The sequence below is a fragment of the Festucalex cinctus genome, chromosome 4 (genome assembly GCF_051991245.1).
Source record: "Festucalex cinctus isolate MCC-2025b chromosome 4, RoL_Fcin_1.0, whole genome shotgun sequence".
Taxonomy (NCBI): domain Eukaryota; kingdom Metazoa; phylum Chordata; class Actinopteri; order Syngnathiformes; family Syngnathidae; genus Festucalex; species Festucalex cinctus.
This window is the reverse complement of record NC_135414.1, coordinates 20,150,050-20,172,481: the sequence shown is the minus strand read 5'-3', so window position 1 is coordinate 20,172,481 and position 22,432 is coordinate 20,150,050. Positions and strand designations below refer to the sequence as shown.

Here is a 22,432-nt window from a genome sequence, read left to right as displayed (position 1 = left end):
ATGTTGTCGCCTAAAAACTGTAATGGTAACCATTATTCTGAATCACAAATGCTTCACTGTTGCGAAGCAAGGACACGATCACCATCCTTATTTTTTTTAAATTTACAATAAAGCTGTCAACTAAGACATACCAAATGTTCAAGGAACTGAAGAAATTGTTACTGCTTTCCTCTTTTATCTCTTTGCCTCCGCCAGCTTGTCCCTGGATGACGTCATTATATTCCGTTGAGGAGTTGGGGCTTGCCTCCCCTAATCTCCACTCTCCCGCAAACCAACATACTTCCTGCCTCAAAACAATGCTCAGACTTTCACAGCTTCTTTTCAACCAAGTCTTTTATTGCCTGTACTTGTAATGTAACCTTAACTGATGGTATTGATTATATTAACTGTTAGAAATACTAAGTGAAAACAAAAAGCTTTCCTTCAGGTATTAGGCCAGGGGTTGTTAAGCAGGGTTCAATCAAACTCCAGGGTTTCGGCAGAGGTCAAGACACTTTTGCGACTCATATGATTCATGATGATGCGGCCAACTTGGTCATCACTGGTTCCAGGTGATCACACTACATTGTTTGGCCTATCATTGCTGCAGTAAATTTAGTACACTCAGTAGTCCACTTGTGACGGTTGTGATGGTATGCTGTGTTGAATTTCTTTGTTATTGTAATCCTGTCATATTACCTTCATATTATGTTGAGCAAAATAAGTGGTTACACGAATATGAGGAATATAAATTCACATGTATAACAGAGCATAAAGTGTTCCACAGAGTTCTATTCTGGAGCCTCTGCTGTTTTCATTGTATCTGCTGCTCCTGGGTTCCATCTTAAGAAATCAGCGGTGGATGTTGCGTTACACCACACAAAGCAGCGTTTCACTCAGATGATGGGACGGGAAAGATGTATGGGCATTTGAACAGTTTCACAAGCTTGACCAATTTGTAGTTTCAGTGCCTTGCTCAAGAGTGCATTACACCACACCCACCCCATCTGCTACTACTACTATATCGCTTTTCAGACTGCAATAACTTTTGGCCCATCTTATTTGACTTTGTGTGAGAGGTTATGCGCTGCAGCAGTAATAAATTACATCAGATTATTAAACACATTGACATCTTGGGGACATTTTGGTTTTCCAATAAATCAAATGTGTGGAAGACAAGGCACATGAGGACAATTGTTTCACAACAAGGCTGCAGCTCACCAATAGGTTTGAAAACAATATTTTGTTAACGCAATAAACTACTAAAATTTGACACTGCTTGGGACAAGAAATTATGCATTGGTCAATAATTCAGTGAAGCTTATCCCTGCGCCTTCATATTATAACTCGTTTTACTCTTTTGGACTGTACTCATCAGCCTCATTTTCTAACTTTGGCAGATGAATCAGATCAGTAGGCCCTGCTCAGTAAAACTGAGAATGAATATTGGACGAGCATTCGTGTTGGCAGAAACTTGTTTTTAATGCAAGTTTGGTAACACATATTCATCCTAATGTTGCTAAATCACATGTTGAGTTTACAGCATAGTTTTTAAAATGAAAAACAAAATGCACAAATGGCTCTAGTTTGGGTTTTCAAAAAATGCTTTGAAAAAAAAAATAAACATGTTTTTGTTTCTAATCCATAAGTCTGCAGCAGATCATTTGGCTGGACTGTGCTGATAATCACATGCTAAACAACTTGCATAAAGACTTACAAAGTAGGCTACACGCACACACACACAGATGGACAAATGTAAATATTTTCCAGAATTTAAGGGCCATGACTTAATAGTGAAATGTGGAAGCCTGCAAACTTTGCCACAGGAAAGGCAGTCAGAGCAGAATGAGTCAATGTTTGAGTCAAACTACAAGACAGGTAAGACGGTGATTCAATTGTCACTTAAAATGAATGTTTCTTTAATATTATGTTATGATGTTTAATGTTTCTTCTTCTCTAATGTTTCTTCTAAACAAACTTGGCTGAAGCAAACCATCAAGAAAGTATATAATGCCCCATCCCCCGCAGTTTCCAAAACGCCTCGTCTCCCCATTTTATTTTATTTTTTAACCCAATGCAGCAAAAAATATGTATTTCCAAAGGTGGCCACCAGATGGCAGAGCACCTTTGGTCTTCAGGGAAAAGTGGAAAGAAAGGGAGCGATGGAAAGAAATCTTTTTGTGAGTTCTCCTCTCCCGGATGACTGATCTCCCTTTGTGGTGTGATTGTGAGAACAGACTCGTGGGGTGTGTTCTCTCGTTGCAGGTGTCAGACTGCTGCTGGATAAGATTATTTGTGGGGGTGAGGAGGTTGCATCTTCCCAAGTGTGCAATTGTGTGCGTCCGTGCATTTACATTCTACTCAGTGTGTGCACGAGCTACTCATTTTGGGATTGCGGTGTTATATAGTGTTCTCTAAAGACATATGTTGTTTTTAACTTAAACACTGCACTCCATGTGGTCAGTTCAGACTCAGGAGCAGAAAAATGGAAAAGGAAAGTGCAGAAAGAAACATTACTTGTTTACTGTCACACTACTTGGGTCTTTATTTTGACAGGACTGACAAATGTTTTTTTCTTAACAGGTACATTTTAAAAGAATGGAAGGATGGAAAATCCTGTAATGCATTGCATTTGCAGTCTGTTTTAAACACAGACTGCAGCGTTGAAAGTCGATACTCCATTTCAGTTTAAAGGGCTACTTGTTAGTTGTTGAATTTAATATGAAAAGCCAAGCTCCGAATCAATGAACCCGATGCAGTTTAAATTCATTTGGAATGCAACCATCTACTTTTATAGGCCTACTCAAGATTTAGAGCTACAACTCTCTGTAGCAGGCTAAGACCCCTTCGCTGTTTTGATGATTTGTTGACTTGGGCGGCATTTGGATGACTTGTGCAAAACTGGCCTTTGATCTTGTCTGCTAAATTTTGTACCATTTGCGTTGCAAACAACATGCAAGGACAAATTCTATTCCTCATCATTTGCAAGCTTGCTTAACCTTGCAGTAATAATGTGCTTCTATTTGCTTTTCGTGTGTTTGTGTTTGTGCAAGTGTGTTTGGGCAGGAAAATTATTTCAAAAAACAAGCAGATGATAAGGGTTAGCAGGCGTGATAAGCCATAATATCTTGTAAACTGGCAGTGGGGACAGTTAAAGCTGGTCTTATGCTAATATTATTACAACCGACTGTCGGCAAGCGAGAATGAGGAAATATCTTCAAACGTGCATTTGGCCACGTCCCACAGATGGAATCGATTCCCACATTTGCAAGTCTCAAGTATAAGTCTCAAGTCGTAACATTCAAGTCTGAAGCAAGTCCCAAGTTATTTTGACTTGGGCAAGTCAAGTCAAGTCACCTTATTACCAGCAGTATGTAGTCTTAATAAAGAGAGAAGACGAATACAGTATGGTGAAATAATGACATTAGTGGCAATTTTACCCTATGTGCCTAATGTTCTCCAAATCAACATAATCGTGTCAATCAAACCTTGATTTACACTCCAAACAACAATTTATTTTTTTTCTTCCAAATTAACTGACTACTGTCTGTTTTGCCGAATATCAAAATAAGTCATATCCTTTTGACAAACTTTTGCATTTGAAGCTACAATCATTCAATATATGTGGACTGTATTTGAAAGGGTCCACAAAGCCAAGTGCTCATAATGACTCCTCATGGCTGTGTACCCGTGAATACATTCATCCATTATTTACATCCATCACTATTGAATCATCCTTGAGTATTGTAATATGAAGGAAACATTCCTCTATTTGCAAAACTCCCATTCACGCAAACACCCTTTTCCTCATTCTCATTTCTGTTATTAGACACATTTTTTACTGAATTGAACGCTGCATGTTCTTGGGGCAGTTTTAAATATATAATGAGGTCATTTGCATTAGACTGCAGATTGGGTGACCTTTGCTTTTGCCAATAATTACTGTAAAACCCGTGCCTGTCTGTCATCAACAATGATGTGGCTCGAACACCTCTGTGTGCCCACGAAAGGTTAGCTGGAGGCTTGTGTCTGGACTTATGAAAAAGCCGGAGGAAAATGTCATTAGAGCTGGGGGGAAAGACAATCGAAATTAGTAGCTGAAAATTCAATCAGGTCGGCTTTAAAGATTTTGTGTGTGCGTGTGTGCGCGCGTGCATGTGTCTGTCCGCATACCAATAATCGCCAAGTTACAAGTCATACTTAAAGAACAGCATTCATTTTCTTCATATGTGTCATATATTTTTGTTACCTCCACTTGGACTTTGTAAAAAAAAATAAAAAATCCAACAGACAACAGACACTAAACATTTTCAACAGCAAAGCTCATTGAGTGAATCTGCATTCCCACATATGCTATTCTGATTCTTTATTATTGTTATTATTCTCCTAACTTTTTGTCCTCTTTCAACTCCCACATAATACATCTGATTTACACCCTTCCAATTTCAACATGCTTCAAAAATTCATGCCCAATGAGCAATATTTTTTCTCAACCCACATACTTATTTTCCCACAATTTAATATTTTACACCAAAAATGTCCCATTAATTTTCAGTGGGACAGATGTTCAACTTTCTAAGTCAGCATTCCACTCCGTTGCATACAACTCATCATAATTCCCAGGTGTTTGCTGCAGTGGTGCAGTTGGCGAGTGCATTGTCCAGTTACCATGGGGCTGGGGGTTTGAATCCCAACTCTGACTGTCCATTGCAAATGTGCTCATTTACACAAGACACTATATAAATATCATATTGTGAAATGCATTACTTAATCACTTAAATGTGGATTAAAAATCCACATTCATTTTCAAAGACAGCTTTCAGTATTAATACAGTTTATTCAATACAATTACGCAATGTTTCAAAGTTTTGTTCAAGGCACCAATAGCACAGTGGTTAAGAGCAGCTGCCTAGCATGTTGGACACCAAGCTTCACATCCCACTTGTAGCAGATTTTAGCCCAAGTTCAATTTCATGTAATAATCATTCCAATTAGTTGACATCCATAATATTCAATGTCAGTTCACATTATTAAGTTTTGTTCAGTCATTCCATCGTTCAATATAGTAAAACATTCCACATCATTGCACATGCATTCAAACATTAACATTCAGCGTTCAGCATTCACACACAATTTCTTCAGTTATATGATATTCTGCCACTAATATCTCAGTGCTATGTTAAATTCATTACATTTTACTAAAGAGATTGCTAACTATCCACCTATTTTGTTTCTAGTGTTGTGTAATTTGCTTGCCATTATGGGTTGTCCCTGTGCAGTGAAACGTGACTGTTTAGCATATGTTAAGCCCCTCACAACAGTAGTACCCAGCCCACGTCTAAACCGCTCTCTAAATCTGAAACGGCATATTTAACAATCTATAATAATCAAGATTTAATTTCTCTTCTTCCTGTTTTCTAACGTACTGTACAACCAAATCCAAGATAGTGTATTACAAACTACAGTGTGGAGCAGCATGCACTAATATAAATTAATTTTATGCTAACTTTCTAAAAAGGCGCGATGCAGAGCACTAACATGCGAGGCTCTGTTCTGTGCTCTTGGTTCTAGTCGCAGCGACGCGTCACGTTTCACCTGCCGGACGGCTCCCAGGAGAGCTGCAGTGACAGCGGTCTGGGGGAGCACGAGCCTGTAGGCAGTGGCTCCCTCCTCACACAACCTCTCCCTCTGGTACAGGCGCAAGACGACTTCTACGAGCAGGCCTCCCCCGACAAGAGAACCGAAGCAGATGGCAACTCCGATCCCAACTCTGGTGAGTTTATCGTTTGTGTCTAAGCAGACTTGTAAGTTGATGTAAAATAAACAAACAAACACATTAAACATGAATGTGTTAAAAGGGCTTTAAGAATGCTAGACGTGGTTGCGGATACAAGGTATCAAATATCATTTAATTTGGAGTCATCTGGCTGCTCAAGTGGGTTTCTCGTATATACATGAGCAGGTCATTCATTTCTCAGTTAATCATCCAGACATGTTCGTGCTTCCCAAGAGCAAACCTGGGCCTCCCGAAGGCTCTTCACCTATTTGTGAAACTCATTGGATTTATTTAGAGATGATTTCCCAGTTGGAAGTCTTGGTGCTCAGAAGATGTTACCTTCCCACTATTTCTGGTGGGGATGTACATCTCCGACCCACTTTTCTCATTTTATCATTAAGTGGCAAGGCGTGCACAGAGATCAAGCGCATCGCCCCAAGGTCGGTGCCAGGTTGTGTTGCGAGGGCGGAGGAGCCAGCGCCACATAAAATACGAGTAGTGCGAGTAAACTGTGGTTGCTTTCTGACAGACTTGGAGCAGATTTATTTGAAGTTGACAGACACTATGTTGGCGTAATTGACTTAAGGTGTTTTTTAAATAGTCTCTGATGATGTAAAATGGGAAGGTACTGTATGATCCATATAAGGTATGTTGTGTTTTTTCTTACACACACATTTTTAGATAAGCTGGATAAATAGTATGTTGTTAATAATTAAGTGATTCCACTCATGTTTGTAAAGTATTTCTAAGGTTATAATAGTCCCTCAAAAAAACAGGTTAGCAAACTGTTGATTGTTGGTTTGAAATTGCTTGTGGCTCCGCTGTGGTGTAATTTTTCCCCCTCCCCGGAGTACTGTTCCGAATACTGTAAATTATTGGCAAATTCGTAGGCATGTGATTGTGTCATTTCACTGACCACGGAGGTGGCTACATTACAGTGTGTGCATCAACCTGTGTCAGTCCTATAAAATAATAATGAAATAACAATTAAATACCCCAAAATTGTAACAGCTCATTCCTCGCCACTGATATAATACTAAAATTAATACAACCTAAACAAAAATAAAGCATTTCTGAAAACATATAAAAAACTAATGCAGAGAAGCAAATTGCTCTAAAAACTAATTCAAACTACCTAAATAAAAAAATTAAAAAAAAGTCAAAATTAGATTTGTGCAGGATTTTCTTTTTGTCAATTTCAACTTTTATTTCTCATCATGCCTCTGCAATTTTAAAGGGAAGTTTGTTAACATTGCTAGCTTGCTGAGTTGGTGTGTCTGCTCACTCAATACAGATGAGTGTGTGTGTGTGAAGGTGTGTGGTGATCCTTCTCCCATCACTAACAGCCTCCTCTGCGTGACTGTTTAGTGTGAAACCGATATTACGAATGCCAGCGAGTGTGCGTCAGTCAGTTAGTGAGCCTCTCACGTGACGCCTGAAGAGTGCATTTGTCGTTATGTTGGAAGTCTGGGATTTTAGCCTTGCGCTTAGCACTCTCTACTTGCAACTGGTGAGAACGGAGCTGTTGCATGTTTGAGCCCAATTTGACTAGACTGCATAAAAAACATTACCATTACACACACACATTTTATTAACTTATTAACAATGTTTAAGTTCTGCAGTTGCAATAATGTTTGTGCACATACTCGTGATTACGTTCAAACATGCTTGTAGGCTTGCTTTGTAGCATTTACCCTGTGTGTTTGAACGTACTCGATTACGTTCGAACATTGAACGTACTCACAAATACGTTCAAACGTACTCGCCAGTCAAAAATGTTTACTGCACATTGGCAGTTCCATGCTTCCGTACAGTGCACAGCATTTGAATCCTAAATACCTTAGCTTTTATTTCCAAACAGTGTCTGTAGTAGTAACACAGCAGCAATACGGTAGTAACTAACAAGGCTGGTTAAAAATAACATACCGGTAAAAGTCACTGAGACTGAGACTTCTTGTATTTTACATGATGAGGGTCTGTTCATGCTAATTTTATTTATGCACAAAGCGCCAAGTTACATTAAACTCGCGTCTTCCTCAACACATATATTCCACCTGTCTTACTCTTACCTTTTCCGCTCGAGCTCCCCTGGCGGCTGTCAGAAAAAATCCATATGTAAGCCGCATCATTTTATAAGTCGCAGGGTTGAAAGCGTTTGAAAAAAGTCGCAGCTTATAGTCCGGCAATTACGGTAAAAGACAGCAAAACAAACTGAATCCAACTGAAGTAGCAGTGAGTTAAGGCAAAGGACATTTTTTTCAAACTTGAACTCTCAAGAGGCAATGAACTAATAGAAACTATGTAGAGCCCCTCCCGCTACAAGGACGGCAACAGCATCGTAAGAACAAGTAGGGCACTTGAAGGAGCTGTCGAAGGAGCCAACACAGACTGAAGTGAGCCAAGAAACTAAATACACACAGGTTAATTATTCAGACAAGACAGAGCTGGTTGAACATAAGTGCAGGTAAAAAGCTGAATAACCGACACAATGGCCCGCCATTGGGATGCTTTAAAGCTAATTAATGTCTTAGTTAACAGAATGAAGAAAGTGAAGCCTTTTTGTTCCAGTGACAGACCCAAAGACGAAATGTTGTTCCTCCTCGGATACCAAATGACAACAATATATCGCGATCATGCAGTGCCATCATAATCATATCGATGTAAACATAGAAGCAAATGATAAAAGCACAACAGACGTGAATTTATTACACCAAACATTAATAAAATAGTCCGTTGCCAAGAAAATGTGTGCATGCTTGATGATCAATAAAACAGCTTAAAGCATTTTTACTCAGACCATCGTTGGATCTGAAAAGTCTGTCTGAGTTTAATGATGCTGGGATGCGAGCCAAACAAATGAGTGTATTTTACAGGGTTAACTGGCCACCTTACCATATTTGCTATTCACTAGATACAACCAACATGTCTACATTTTTTTAAAGAGCTAAACATATCAATTTCCCACAAAGTCCACAAAATACCATTTATGGCACTGGTTTGAATAGATTTGAATACTGTACTGTCACCCATCGTGCATGGAAACTTATGAACACAATGTATGGTGAGAAAAAGGCTTAATAGCCATAAAATCCAAAAATATTTTGGCAATTGTTTTGATATTTTAATTTTGGTTACGCTTCATCACGATTTTATGTCATTAAGTGAAATTTACCTTTTGTACATTTACATTTGTGTTCACAAGTTTGCATATACCCCAATAGTGTGTAAACCTTCAAGCACAACTCTGTATCTGTGAAGATGTGGAAATAAAACAGAGGAAATGTATTATTATTATTATTATTATTATTATTATTTTAATAAATACAGTAACATGAAAAATGTATATAGGTAAAAGTATATGTTTGGCATGTTTGCATTAGGTATTATACAGGAGCCTATACACGGTCTTTCAACAAATAAAAAATCATGGTGTTTTGTGTTCTGAGAAAAACTCTGCATCCACTCATCTATAATTAATCATATTTACAGTGAACCCAGAAATGAGTCAGCATGCTGCATCTCAACACTTTAGTTAAGAGACAACGGGGAGGAATATGTGTTGTGCTACTTTCTTGCACACTTAGGCTTTTTTTTTTTTTTTTTTTTTTTTTTTTACTTCTGCCCTTATGTGCTGTATTGTGTTGTAATTAGTCTTATCTCCATCAAGTTAGAGCCAATAACATCCATACGCACCTCATGGTATGAAAATACAGATGAGTGATATAGTAGTTGAACCCGTGGCTGTATGCCTCGGTAGCAGTTATTGTTGTCATAAGTGGAGTTGATGTTGAGAAAAACTACATACGGTATATATAAAATTCCAAGCAAAGTTTATTTAACAATTGTCTGGCGTGAAATATTATAACCGTAAGTTCTTGGGAAAGAAGTGTCGTGGTGACTATACTCAACGGGCCTCTATTGATGTACTGCCAGTTCCCACACTAATTATAACATTTTCCATATTATTGAAGTTGCAGTAAACTGTGAAGTGAAACCACTTGAGGATGAGTAAAACTAATATTTCACCACAAAACAGTTGTATGATGTTTGCACGGAGACAACAAGGTGACAGACACAGTGCCGAGGGAGAGTAAATAAGTGGTCAAGTTGGGTGTTAAAATACTGTAGAATACTGTTACTTCACCGTGTGAATCTGTCAAGGTGCTTGTTAGAAAAGGGACATGTTTGTTGAAAATGCTACCGCTATGGCCATTACTGACATTAATATTTCAAATACTTCACTCAATGTCATGTATCATACGTACTACAGTAGGTATTTGGAAAATATGCACCTGATGTGTCTTTAAGGCAGCATATTCTGGTAGTCTTGAGTTAAAAGAAACTGAATTTGGTTTAAGGTTAGCAGAAAATCAGCATTTCATGATTCAGTTATCACTTCATTATATACACGTATATCATTTGGATGATAATAATAACTAATAATAATGATAAAAATTAATAAATAAATAACAATAATCATCCATCCATCCATCCATTTTCTGTACCGCTTACTCCTGACAAGGGTCATGGGGTTGCTGGAGCCTATCCCACCTGAACTGGTTGCCAGCCAATCGCATAATAATAATAATAATAATAATAATAATAATAATAATAATAATTATTATTATTATTATTAGTAGTAGTAGTAGTAGTAGTAGTAGTAGTAGTATTATAAATAATATTTAATATAAATAATTAATTAATCATTGCACAATGTTCAAAATACAAAGTATATGCACAAACACAGTTGAATCAGTTTGCACTTTAAGCCCTTCTCATGTGGCCAAAGTTTTTCTGCTTTGCATACAGCATAAATCTTACCTGGACGTCATGAACAAACCTCAAACCAGTATTTGGTGATTGTACTCTTCTCAAGTCTGAAGATTTTCTTTTTTATCCAGGGGATATGTTTTTGTTATTATGTAAATGCAATAAAAACAAATAAAAGATGAGAACATACAACTCCCTGTTGTATGACATTTGAATAATGTTGCAGTAAAAGTATTGCATATACACACACGGTGGGGGTGGGGGTGGGGGGGGTATTGTTGTGTCATAAATTGTTCAATTGTTCAAACAAACTAATCTTGAATGAATGTACTAAACCTCCCTCCACTTGGAAGTGGCTTTAAATGAACTTCAATGTTAATATGTTGTCCTGGGAGCACTTTTCAAATTGTTGGTTCAGTAAAATGAATCATACTGATTTTGGATACTGGTTGAGACAAGAGTGTAGACATGTCTGAAATACTGAACTCTTTCCCAGCAACCATGTTGTTATTGTAGTTCACACATCTTTTGACAATTTAGGATGAACAAAAACAGGCTGTCAGTTTGGCAGCCGTACGACCCCATGCAGAAAAATGGTTGTAAATGGGCCCTACTGATCCTTTGTATGATTGATTCCTTTCTGTCGTGGAAAACAACTCAAGAATATATTTTTAAAAAAGCAAACATTTTGGCTTTTTTTTCTTGCTGGTATAATACCGTCTGTCCTATATCCCTTCAAAGTCCAGTCTTCCTACAAACTGGTGTGTGTTCAAAGGATGGGAACAGGACCATGGACAGAGTAGCTCAGGCCCTTGACCAAGCCTGTGGATGGGTGGCATGGATTCATATATCAGGAAGCAGTGTTAATCTCTCCTCGGTATTGGAAAACCAGGCCTCTGTAAATATGTTGCCATAGGATACAATGGGGTTTAAAGGATTTCTGTCTCCAAAGAGAAATTAGACAGGTGCTTCTGAAGTGAACTAAATGGAAATGCTTGCTGGAGCATACAGGGGGAAGCAGGGTGCTGCTGTCAACCAGTAAACATCGTCTCAAACTCGCTTCGGTCATTATCGCCGCAGTCAGTGCCAACAGCTTGGGTGTGCAGACGGGGGCCTGATGAAGAGCATCCTCTAAGATGATTAGTCACAGTAAGGAGAAGAACATTCCGGGGAATGTGGAATTACAGTCGACTCCTTGGTCCCTGATAAAGTGGCAAAACATAGCAATCAGCAAATACTAAACAGACATTTAATAACTTGCAATCAGTGATTGTAGATGGTTGACTCCAAATGGAGTCAATCCATTTGAATTGATGTAAAGACAGATTGATAGTAACCTACCTTAGTTTTAAAGTGCCACAAGTGGGCAAATAGTAACAAATCAAGCCTGAGACAAGAGCAATGCCTTCGAAAGGTGGTCGCTAGACCAAGTGCCCTGAGTGCTCCAACACTTTGGTATCACAATTACAGTACTTGTTAATTTATGTTGCAAGAATTAAATAAATCCAAAGTGTGTACATAGTAAAACAACATTCTTACATGGGTCACCAAAATTCCACTCACACTGGGCTCCCTCAACATGTCAATGTTTTTCTTACATGGATCTTTATTGTGCTTCCCATATTATCCTTAACAACGACAAACTTATCTCAGAGTAGCAGACACTGTGGTAAAAATAAATAAATAAATAAATAATAATAATCATATGCTATTTGTTTGCACGAGACAGACCATTTCAAAAGTGGAGATCAAGAAAACATAAGGAAGATGAGCTGAATTCACGCTTTCCCTGATGCTAATCTGCTGTTATTTTTGTTGCAACACTCGTCGCTTTTGAAGAAAAATATAAATGTTAAACATAACATTTGAATGCATCTTTAGTCTGAAGAGTGAAGTTGATTGCATTAAAACAGCTAAATGCAAAGTCTGCTCAAAACAAAAATGTACTTCCTGATTACTTGTGAGACTTTTCTTGACTTTTTTGCATTTTGCTGTTATAAAATCACCACAACAATGCGATTAACTATTAATGCTTTGCATTCACGTTGCTAGAACTCATTGGAATGAAAAAAAAAAAAAAAAAAAAAAAAAAAAAGAACTCATTGGAATGTCATTAAAATTCATTTATTCTGATTGAGATTGCGCACACGCACGCACACACACAAACATTCATAATACTTTCAAAGAAACAATTTCAAATGATGTAGAAAACTGCACGCAAAAATATTTAACAAACCTTTGGAAAAATGGGAACTGTTCTCTTTGGCAAAGTGTGGGTAAAATTAGTCTAACTAAAAATATTAATTTTATTGTGGATAACTTCTAAAATAATTTTGGTAATATAATAGGATAAGCTAGGTGTGCTTACAATCGCTTAGGACATGTCTCCAATAGGGAGTACTCTGCAGGCTTCAGATGGGCACCACTAATAAGAGGTGAGAAAGATAATATCACATTGAAAATAGATGACAGGATGACAGCTGAATTCAAGGTGAGCCGACAGGGCATGAAGTAATCACTCAGTGAGTAGAATGCATACTGATCTTGTAAGTGATAGAAGGGAAAAGGTCACTCGTATAGTAGAGCACATTTGAGAGGAGAAAAGGTTGTAAATGCTAAAAGCTTTGAACGTGAATCTCAACGATGACGTTTGTCACACAGTTTGATATAGCATCGCTTTTAATTTTAAACACAATGGTGTTTAAAACAGTGGTGTGGCCCGTTGTTAATTATCACTTAAACTGCCTTGGCGCTGAGATCAAATGCAGTGCTGACATGCATGATTTGATTACCGGTTTATGTAGAGAACTACAACGAAGGCAGAAATTTGAACAAAATGACGGCTCACTGTTTTTTCTCAACACGTCATCTCTGCAGAAATTTAATCTCATGATGTCCAAGAACTATTCCAGGCATGGTCAGAAATTGTGTCATGGTTAATTGTGTGAAGGCTGAGTCCTTCACAAATATTTTATCGTACACTTTCAACTTTATTATTATTACTGCATTCCGTTTTATTTCTCACACTTTTTTGTCATGTTACTCCTTCAACATTTTTCATCTGATTCAAACCCTTACAACTTCAACATATTCCAAAAATTCACAGCTACAGGGATGTTGTTTTTCTCATTTAACAAATTCATGGTTTTAAAATTACCCAATTTTGACCTAAAAATTCACCATTCATTCTCAACAGCAGATTCAACATTTCACATTTACGTCATTCCCATTCATTCTGAGTTCTGCAGTTGGCCAGTGAATGGTGAGTGATCCTGGAGAACAAACTAAGTTATTTTAAACTAAAAAGGAAACCCTTTCTGTAGGTTGACGGGGCTTTGTTAGACTCTTGGTACACTCCATTATGTTTTCAAAAAGGTGAATAGGAGGCTTGGTAAAACACCTTGGACAACATATGGTGTAAAGTGGAATATGAATGCATTATATTTACCATTATGATCAAATTGGATTTTTCATTTTTGGGCTATGTTTTTTTGGCAAAAGTACAATTCGTAACCCATTCATATTGATTCGGTGGTTAAATGGTAAACAAACAGCAGTCACAGATTTGGGGCATGGCTCAAGGCCCGAGTGAGTAGTATTTACAGTCAGCTGGCTGAGGCAGTCAGTACGTGTAAGTCGTGTAAGAAATATAAAAGACACGAAGAGAGGAAAGTAGTTCATGGAACGATGCAGCAAGAATATTGCGTACTGAGCAGAGCATCTGTTGCCAAGGACACAACGCTTAGGTGTGTGATATGTGCTGCAGTGGGCCAGCCATAGGAGGAATTCTAACACGTATTGTGTGAATTGTCTTGGCCAGAACTATTCTAGTTCTTACGCTTGCCACCTCGAGAAAAATAGCACACTTTTCTTGGGGAATATGTACAGCTCTAAGGCAAATCTGGAACTTCACTTTCAAACTAGAGGGCCATCAAAAACACCCACATGTCATTTGTGTCTATGCCTTTGACTGTAGGACACGTGCAGTTCCTTGTCATTAGATATAATATAGAAATAAATGAAGCATTTTTAGACCTTTGGGGTGGAAAAATCAATTTGTTGGTCACATGCCGAACATTGAAATGCCTTTCATTTTCAAATGGATTCCATTGGACAGGCACTTGATGGACAGTTTTCTGACTCAGCTGGTGTCATCGACGTCACACGAATGCCTCAAGCCACTTGTAGATGAGCTGCAACAGTCTCCTACGCAGGTCCCTCGCCACGTTCGAGCCACTAGTCAATTATTTTCTTTTGCCTCATGTAAAGTATATACAGAAAATGACTTCACCATTTATATAATAATAATAATAATAATAATAATAATAATAATAATGTAACCATGTGCTAAATTACCTTTGTTGTGTTTTTGTCGTGCATATTCAAGGGCTTTCTTTGGTGTGTAGCTGTGGGAAGAATGTGTGGTTTCAGTGATTCAGTGTGCCTCCTACTGTGTCCTGCTTGATCCCGAAAATCATGAGCTAATCCCGGAAAATACCATCCAGAGCTTGACAAGTCACTCGTTGCTTACTGGTGTGGAATTTGCCACTAGGTGAGAGATTGCCTTTAATCTTCTCCCATTACAACCTCCAATTTTGCATGGTAGACAGTATTAACCAGATCAAGTGTTTAACCCTGGAACACATGCTTCGCAGAGGGCAATCCCCAAAACAGCTGAAAAAGTCAACTTTTTTTTTTAATTTTTCTTTTTTTTATAAAACCACTGTTATAATAAAGTGGCGGTAGTTACGATTTACATTCCTGTTAGTAGTTAAAGATCTTCTGGAGAACAGCTGGGTTGAACAAGTTGAACCTTTTAAAAACAACAACAACAACAACAATAAAACAGCTCGGATGATGACTAAAATAAATAATATTCAGTATCAAGTTGGGCATTTTACATATTTTTGATGGTCCGTCATTCACTTTTGGATTTTATTTTATTCAGTTTCAGTGTAATGTTTGTGTAAGTTTTTTTTTTTTTTTTTTTCAAACAGGAATTTTCCCATCTTCAGACTTCAATGTCATGATTGACAGCTGCCTCAGCCCTGTAAACTCCTTAATTCAAAGTTGTCTACATGCCATATTTCATTGATTTGTGGCCCATTGCAGTCATAATTTAGAATTTTTACATTTCATGTTTCCTTTCTGTCTTAATTTGCATTGTATGTGTCTATTTGACGTATTAATGCATTATTACCATGAATAGTGCAGCAGTCCATGCTGTAGTGTCCCAATAGCCAAAGTGTCAGTCCACAAAAAATGGGTGCTTTGTGTCAGGAAGGGCATCCAACATACAAACTGTGCCAAACAAATCATGTGATTGACTCCCTGTGGCAGCCCCTCAATAGACAATCTAAAAGTCACAACAACAACTTGAATGCATACATAGTGGCATGCTGCAATAATCACGGAATCAATATCACTGTCGGAATGTGTCTTGTTTATTTGACTACCACGGGCTGTTTCATGGACTTCCTGCCTCTTGCTCAAAGTCAGCTGGAAAAGGCTCAATTTTACATGCCACCCTAATGAGGAAAAGCGGTATTGAAAAAAGATGGATGGATGGACCATCTAGCCAGTGTCAGTTTTACTATGAAGTCGGACAGTGTGGAAGTTAAGAGCTTCAAAGAAGCTTCAACTCTGACATGTTATTGATATTCTGTATCCCATTAAGCTGCTTTAATATGGAATCCTTTGGTATTGTGTGATCAGGTGATTGATTAGTCAAATTGTGAGCGCTTGTGGCATTCAGATGTTTTAATTAAAGCTCTGTGACATGACAAGTAAAAAGCAAAGCGATTACTTCATCAAAGAGAACCATCACAAGTTAGTTGGCTGCACCCGCTACAAGTTGAACAAACTCCGTCTTAAACCCTCCAATATCAATGAGCGGATGTTCACAAGAAGTTAATGTTTGAAGCTCCAATGCATATTCCAACCCACATCAAAAATCTGACCAATTTCCTTTAATATGGCAATAGCTTACAGGAAAAGGAGCTTTCACACAAGTCCCAAGTGTCTTAATTAATATTTATATTTGTCCAATGCCTCAAACTCTGCCTTCAAGCTTTCATTAAATTATCATGAGTTGTGCTGAGGCTTTTCTGTGTAGTGTAGTGCTGTTCTGTTCTGTTGTAGCGTGTGCATGATATGACACCATTGCACCTCATTCCTCAAATCAAAAGATTAAAACCTTGGTTTTTTTATGACATAGCACACAAACAATACGCACAAAAGCAACACACTGGGGGAAGGGTATTAAAAATAAATAAATAAATAAAAAATCGTGTTTGTCTACACATTTATTTTACATAAGCTAGTGATGCGGAAAGTTGCCTTTGGCAGCCCCGGACCTTAACACCCTAAGCATTACATTCTGCACAATTAGAGGCTGTCCTGTGAGGCATCTGACAGCATGACCAGGAGGTGCACGCTACCTTGTGCTCTACACAGTGTTGCTAAATGCAAGGCAGCTATGATAATTAGTGTTTCTAGCCAGAAGCTCCTCACTGGCATCTCACCCCCGCACTGACCCAGGGAGATTGGAAAGACGCCTGGTGGCTCCCAGGAGACTGAGCCTGTCAGCTCTGTCACTTCTCCCATGACACAGGAGTGAGTGGAGGTGTTTTTAAATGCCAAAAAGGACACCCTTTCCAGAGCCATCGTCTGGTGCCTGAATACAAGTCATGTCTGTCAGTGAGGTGTCCCTACTCTCGAGACCTTGAAGCAAAGCTGGCTAATTGTCCAGGGCGAATTACCCCACCATGAAGGAACCATTCCGATAAGATTAAGTGACATTGTTTCCAAGTTAAGTTGAGCCCTGCATTACCTGGACATGTATTTTTGTAGTGGAGTATAATGTGAGTGGGTTGTCACAGCATTTCTAATGCCGTACTAATTTGAATTGATTCTCAAAATTTGAAGTATGTCAAGAAAAGTAGCAGGAATGGGATAACATTTGCATGCAGGCATACTTGAGATCAACAATAGTGACTGAACTGACTCTATGCCTATCTGCATAATGATATTTGTTTGCACTGTTTGTTCTCCCTTTGACACAAAGCTCAAAGTGATGAGATGCAAATTTCATGGTTTTTAGAATGAGAGGCTCATGCTTCAGGTTTCTCAAGTGAATAAGAAGCAAAGTCATCCATGCTAAGTAGAGAAAATATTTTTAACGGACCTGTTGTATACAGCTCACAGCAGATGATGAATTTCAAAGTCAGACTTGAACTGAAAACAGCTTTGTACCTGTGTTCAAACTGTAACTTTGCTTAAACACTAAGCTCTTTGCTTGAATTCCAAAGCAATATTGAATTTCTTCATTTTATGCTCAGAGGAACAAGCATAATTTTTTCACGTCTCCTCAATGTTGCTATCATAAACAGGCCATCAAAAATAGACTGGTTAAAAAAAAAAAAAAAAGTGAAATACATTCCTCGGTTAACATTATACAAGCAAATGTTGACTTTATGTAATGTTTGTGGTTTTAAAAAAACATTGCGAGGCTGGTCGTGTGTTCCTATTCACTTGAATGAGAGCTCCAGCGGCAGACCCCTCCATTCGGAAATAGCTGTCTTCGTGAGCCGGCCGTGAATCGCAATATTTCATCCATGGTGTTCTATATTAAATTGTAAATATGGTTCAATGTTGGCGCGACTTGCCACTCGGGAAATGTTATCTCAGATCCGCACGCAATGTGGGAGTGCAAGCTTGGCGTGGACGGTTCAAATGTTGCCGCCCCCTTCTCGCCGTGCGTCAGTTGTAATGGAAAACCGGCGGTTGCGGTCTGGTGTGGTTGCGTGAGGTGTGGTGTGGTACCCGGCCGTGCGGCATAAGGGAGAGCCCGGACAAGCTGCAGAGGAAGCTAATTTCCTCAGCTTGTATCCAGGACCTTGTTCTTTTGGTCACGACCCACATGACCATAGGTGAGGGTTGGAACGTAGATCAACTGGTAAATTGAGAGCTTTCGGCTCAGCTCATTCGTCATCACAACAGACTGATACAGAGATCACATCACAGCAGACGCTGCACCGATCTGCCTGTCGATTTCCCGCTCCATCCTGCCCTTACCATTGAACAAGACCCCAACATACTTGAACTCGTCCACCTGGGGCAGGAGCTCATCCCCGACCCGGAGAGGGCACTCCACCCTTCCCCGACTGAGGACCTTGGTCTCTGATTTGGAGGTGCTGATTTTTATCCCAACCACACTTGGCTGCGAACCACTCCAGTGAGAGCTGGAGATCATGACATTAAGAAGCCAACAGCCCCATGTGATCTGCAAAAAAAACACACAATTAATGGAATTGCAATGTTATTAATTGTATACATTCTATTATATATTGCTGCAGATGTGGGATGTCGTTTCCTGTATGTACTGAAGTTTGACCCCTTATTAAATGTTCAACATTGCTGTGTAATTAAAAATCCATGCACATTGTGGTAAACTTTGCATTAATTTCCTAAAAAGACAGTTTGTCATATCAGTTATATTTTTTCTAATAATGAATGAATGGATGAATGAATGATAATGCAGACACTGAAATAAATGCTTTCACCACTACCATCTGGAGAGCTGGTCCACTCTTGCCTTGAGAATTTGTGGCTAACAATTATTCTCTTTATCACCCATCAAGACAGCAATGCTTGTTTCTTTGTTTTTTTTGTTTTGTTTGTAAATTACTGCTTGCAGAGGAAAATGAGCCAAAGTGCACAGCGAGGCATGATGTAAGAACAGCAGCAGATGGGTTTACAGAAGAGAAAAAGAGTAAACCTATCGTATCAGGGGGGCCATATGTGACTTGGATAGCATCCCAACCCGTGGTGCGTAAATAAAGCAGATGTTTGCTTGACGATTGCTGCACTCCGAAACCACAACAGAAACTTGAAAGTGGATAAAGTCATAGAGTAGATGGCTACAAAGCTGAAAACTATTGTTGTTTTAAGATCATTTTCCTTTAAGATCATGTCGAATTAAATGTTCCGTACTTCAAATTAACTTGCCCATGCATATCTTTAGGTTTAAAGTGACCTACTAAATGGCAAGCCCTCTCAATTGTTGACAGCGTTAAGGCCTACGATGTGACACTATCAGCGATGATGCCCCCATGATATGACTCAGATGGAGCTGAGGCCTTTAAAAATGGGTCGTTGTGACCTTTCCCTTGGGTACAAGAGCTGTCTGGTAGGGAAAAGCTGATGCGGCTGTTTGTACTGTGGCCATTATGTTATTTGCACCGCATATTCAGCATTCATAACTGTTTAGTGCCAAAAGCTCTGTTAGTCACTGTTTTTTGAGGATCAGGGCTGACAGGTTAAGCAGTGTAGACATTAATGCTGAGTAACCTCTAGTGTTGTGCTGATTGTGCCCAGCGGTATTCTTTGTTTTTGTTTTAGGACATTAAAATGTTCATAAAACACTTTATCGGTTAAAGTACATGGGTCAAGATGCTCAGAAATATTACAGAAGCTGAAGACTGCAGTATATGAGCGACTAAGAGACAGCTATTCTATGTCTTTTACACAGTGTGTGTCATTTCCACTTGCCCTGAAATAGAAATTATATTGATATTTCATAGGGTGTTGATATATGTCTGATTGCCCTTGGGGGACTTGAGCTCCCCTTTAAATTAAGACTTGGAATAATCAAATACGATGAATTTTTATTCTTCTTAATCATGAAAAGGATGTGTGGGAACAGCAGAGCCAGAGTTGATTAAAGTGTGCTCAAGATTCATTGAATCTGGCTCAGAGCTCAAAGGAGTGGTTTAAATAGGAGTTCATTTAACAAAATGTTACGTTCTTAATGGGTAGGTAATAAGATGGTCTTTATCTTTTATTGAAAAAAAGTAGAGTCGTCTCACAGCATGATGTATGCCTTTAAAGAGAGCTACTTTGAGCAAAGGCAGTGGGCTAGAAATATCATGAGAGAGATAAAACATTTGATCATGACTCCGGTCCACCATTAGGCTTACCTGCAGGCTCAGAGTACAACTGGCAGTTGGCAGCATAATAAATTGTTTAATGTGAAAATGACTGTTTTATGCGTGTTCAAACCAAATTCTAAAGACAACGGGATCAATGACAGTCAAGTTCGCTCACACCTCACAGATGTTCTCTCTGAGGCCGAGAGCGCCGTTAGTGGAATTGCATCCTAATGGACCGTAAAAACATTAGAAAAAATGCCATTTTTTGTTGTTTCACTGTGACCCAATATACTACACCATATCAGCTAATATTTTAGTCAGATGATGATTCGTCACACTTGCAACATCATTCAGACATTAATTACAGATCCCACACTTTGGACTGAAAACAAACCAGTAAATAATATTAAAAGTCTTCAATATATATGTAGTGGATTGAACCAATCGGAATATAGTACAACAGCTTGTTGATTTCCGACATGCTGCATACAAATTCTTGTGATCTGTCTATCTTCGCCAGATGTCAATGACAGTCTCCTCCAGTGTGTTAGAACTCTACCGTAATCTTACTGACATCATTCGTCGCAAATAAGACTGAGCAGTGGCGTCTCTGGCATGACAAGTTGAGTGGGGCACAACAGTGGGCACTTTACATCCACAAGCAGCAAAGCCTACACAATAACTTCTATTTCAATTCAAGATTACAATCCGGTGGAAAAGAGCTATGTCAATGATTTAATCATAGCCTTACAAATTAAGGCTATAAATAAAACCTTAGAGTAATTCAAAATAGGGCTGTGCAATTACTTGAAATCAAATTACAATTTTAGTTATTACACACCACAATTACACAATTGGTATAATTGTAAACAAAAATAAAATATTACTAAAACTAATTTTTAGTTGTTTAAACTTTTTTTTTTTTTTTTAAATGACTACGGTAATTTAATAAATTTTGTTTGCTCCAAAAGGAACTTACAGCAATGTTTTTCCCCCCTCAGTTTCTTCAGCGCTTCCTCTTTCTCGAGCGATGATGTCATCAACAAATCTACTTCATTCATATTGTTGGTTTGCCATTACGTAGTCTGTTTGCTCCCGATGAAAACCATTCTAGCTTACTGCTGTATACTGTACTACCATCAGCCAAAACTGAGCGTGTGTTGATTGGGTCTTGGCGTCACGTGACATCAGTCAAGAAGACCGATTATGAGCCTGCATAGTGCTCAACAGCACCATCTGGTGGGGCCAGGTCCCACTGGCCCCAAATGCAGAGACATCACTGAGGCCGAAATACAAAAGTTAAGGATGCCAGGCTGTTTTACGAGTGAATATTCAAGACACATTTTGCACTTTACAAAGAGAGAAGGGCAAACTGGGGAAATCACAAACAGTATATGAGCCTGTTACACAGAAATTACATATGTCAAGAAAAGTCAAACAGCATCAACAAAAGGAATCATGTATTCGCCTTCAGTTGCTATCATATAATTAGTAAGGAGTGTAACAAAACCCGGTTTGAACCGGAAAATTTAATTTTTTTGATTGAAAAGACACGAGTGCATTGAACCAAACCGAGTTGTTACACTTTGAAATATATAAAGATATATATCGAACGGCTTTTATTGGAGAGATATATCTTAGAAGGAAATAGAACATTTACAGTACCGATAAGTTCATTCAAATGTATGTAAAATGACAACAACAAAAATCATACCCTGTCAAACTGAGCCATACCATATTGAATCCTAATCCCACTGAGTCAGTCTGAATCGAATCGTGCCTCTTTCAAATTCAATCGTCCTTGAGTCGTTTAGCACCCCACGTATAGAAAACCGTATTGAATCGACTTTTGTAAGGAGATGCACTAATTGCCTTTACATGTCTGCATTTGTAAACTTTTATTGATTGCTTTTGTATTTCCTATAAGTTTTGGCACTAATCATATTAATTAGGGGTGTTAAAAAAAATTGATTCG

The 22,432-nt window shown here is 38.5% G+C and overlaps 1 protein-coding gene across 5 annotated transcripts in view; it reads left to right on the top strand.

The window, feature by feature from the left end:
- Positions 1 to 22,432, top strand: part of LOC144017720 (protocadherin-9-like) — a 156,795-nt gene that overhangs the window by 116,703 nt on the left and 17,660 nt on the right. For 2 of the 5 annotated variants that reach the window (XM_077519595.1, XM_077519594.1), the window contains one exon: positions 5,677 to 5,752. In XM_077519595.1, the coding sequence (XP_077375721.1) occupies positions 5,677 to 5,752 (76 nt within the window). Of the gene's footprint in view, positions 1 to 5,550; positions 5,753 to 22,432 lie in introns of those variants that run through there. The other 3 variants (XM_077519593.1, XM_077519592.1, XR_013283233.1) reach the window with 2 other exon arrangements.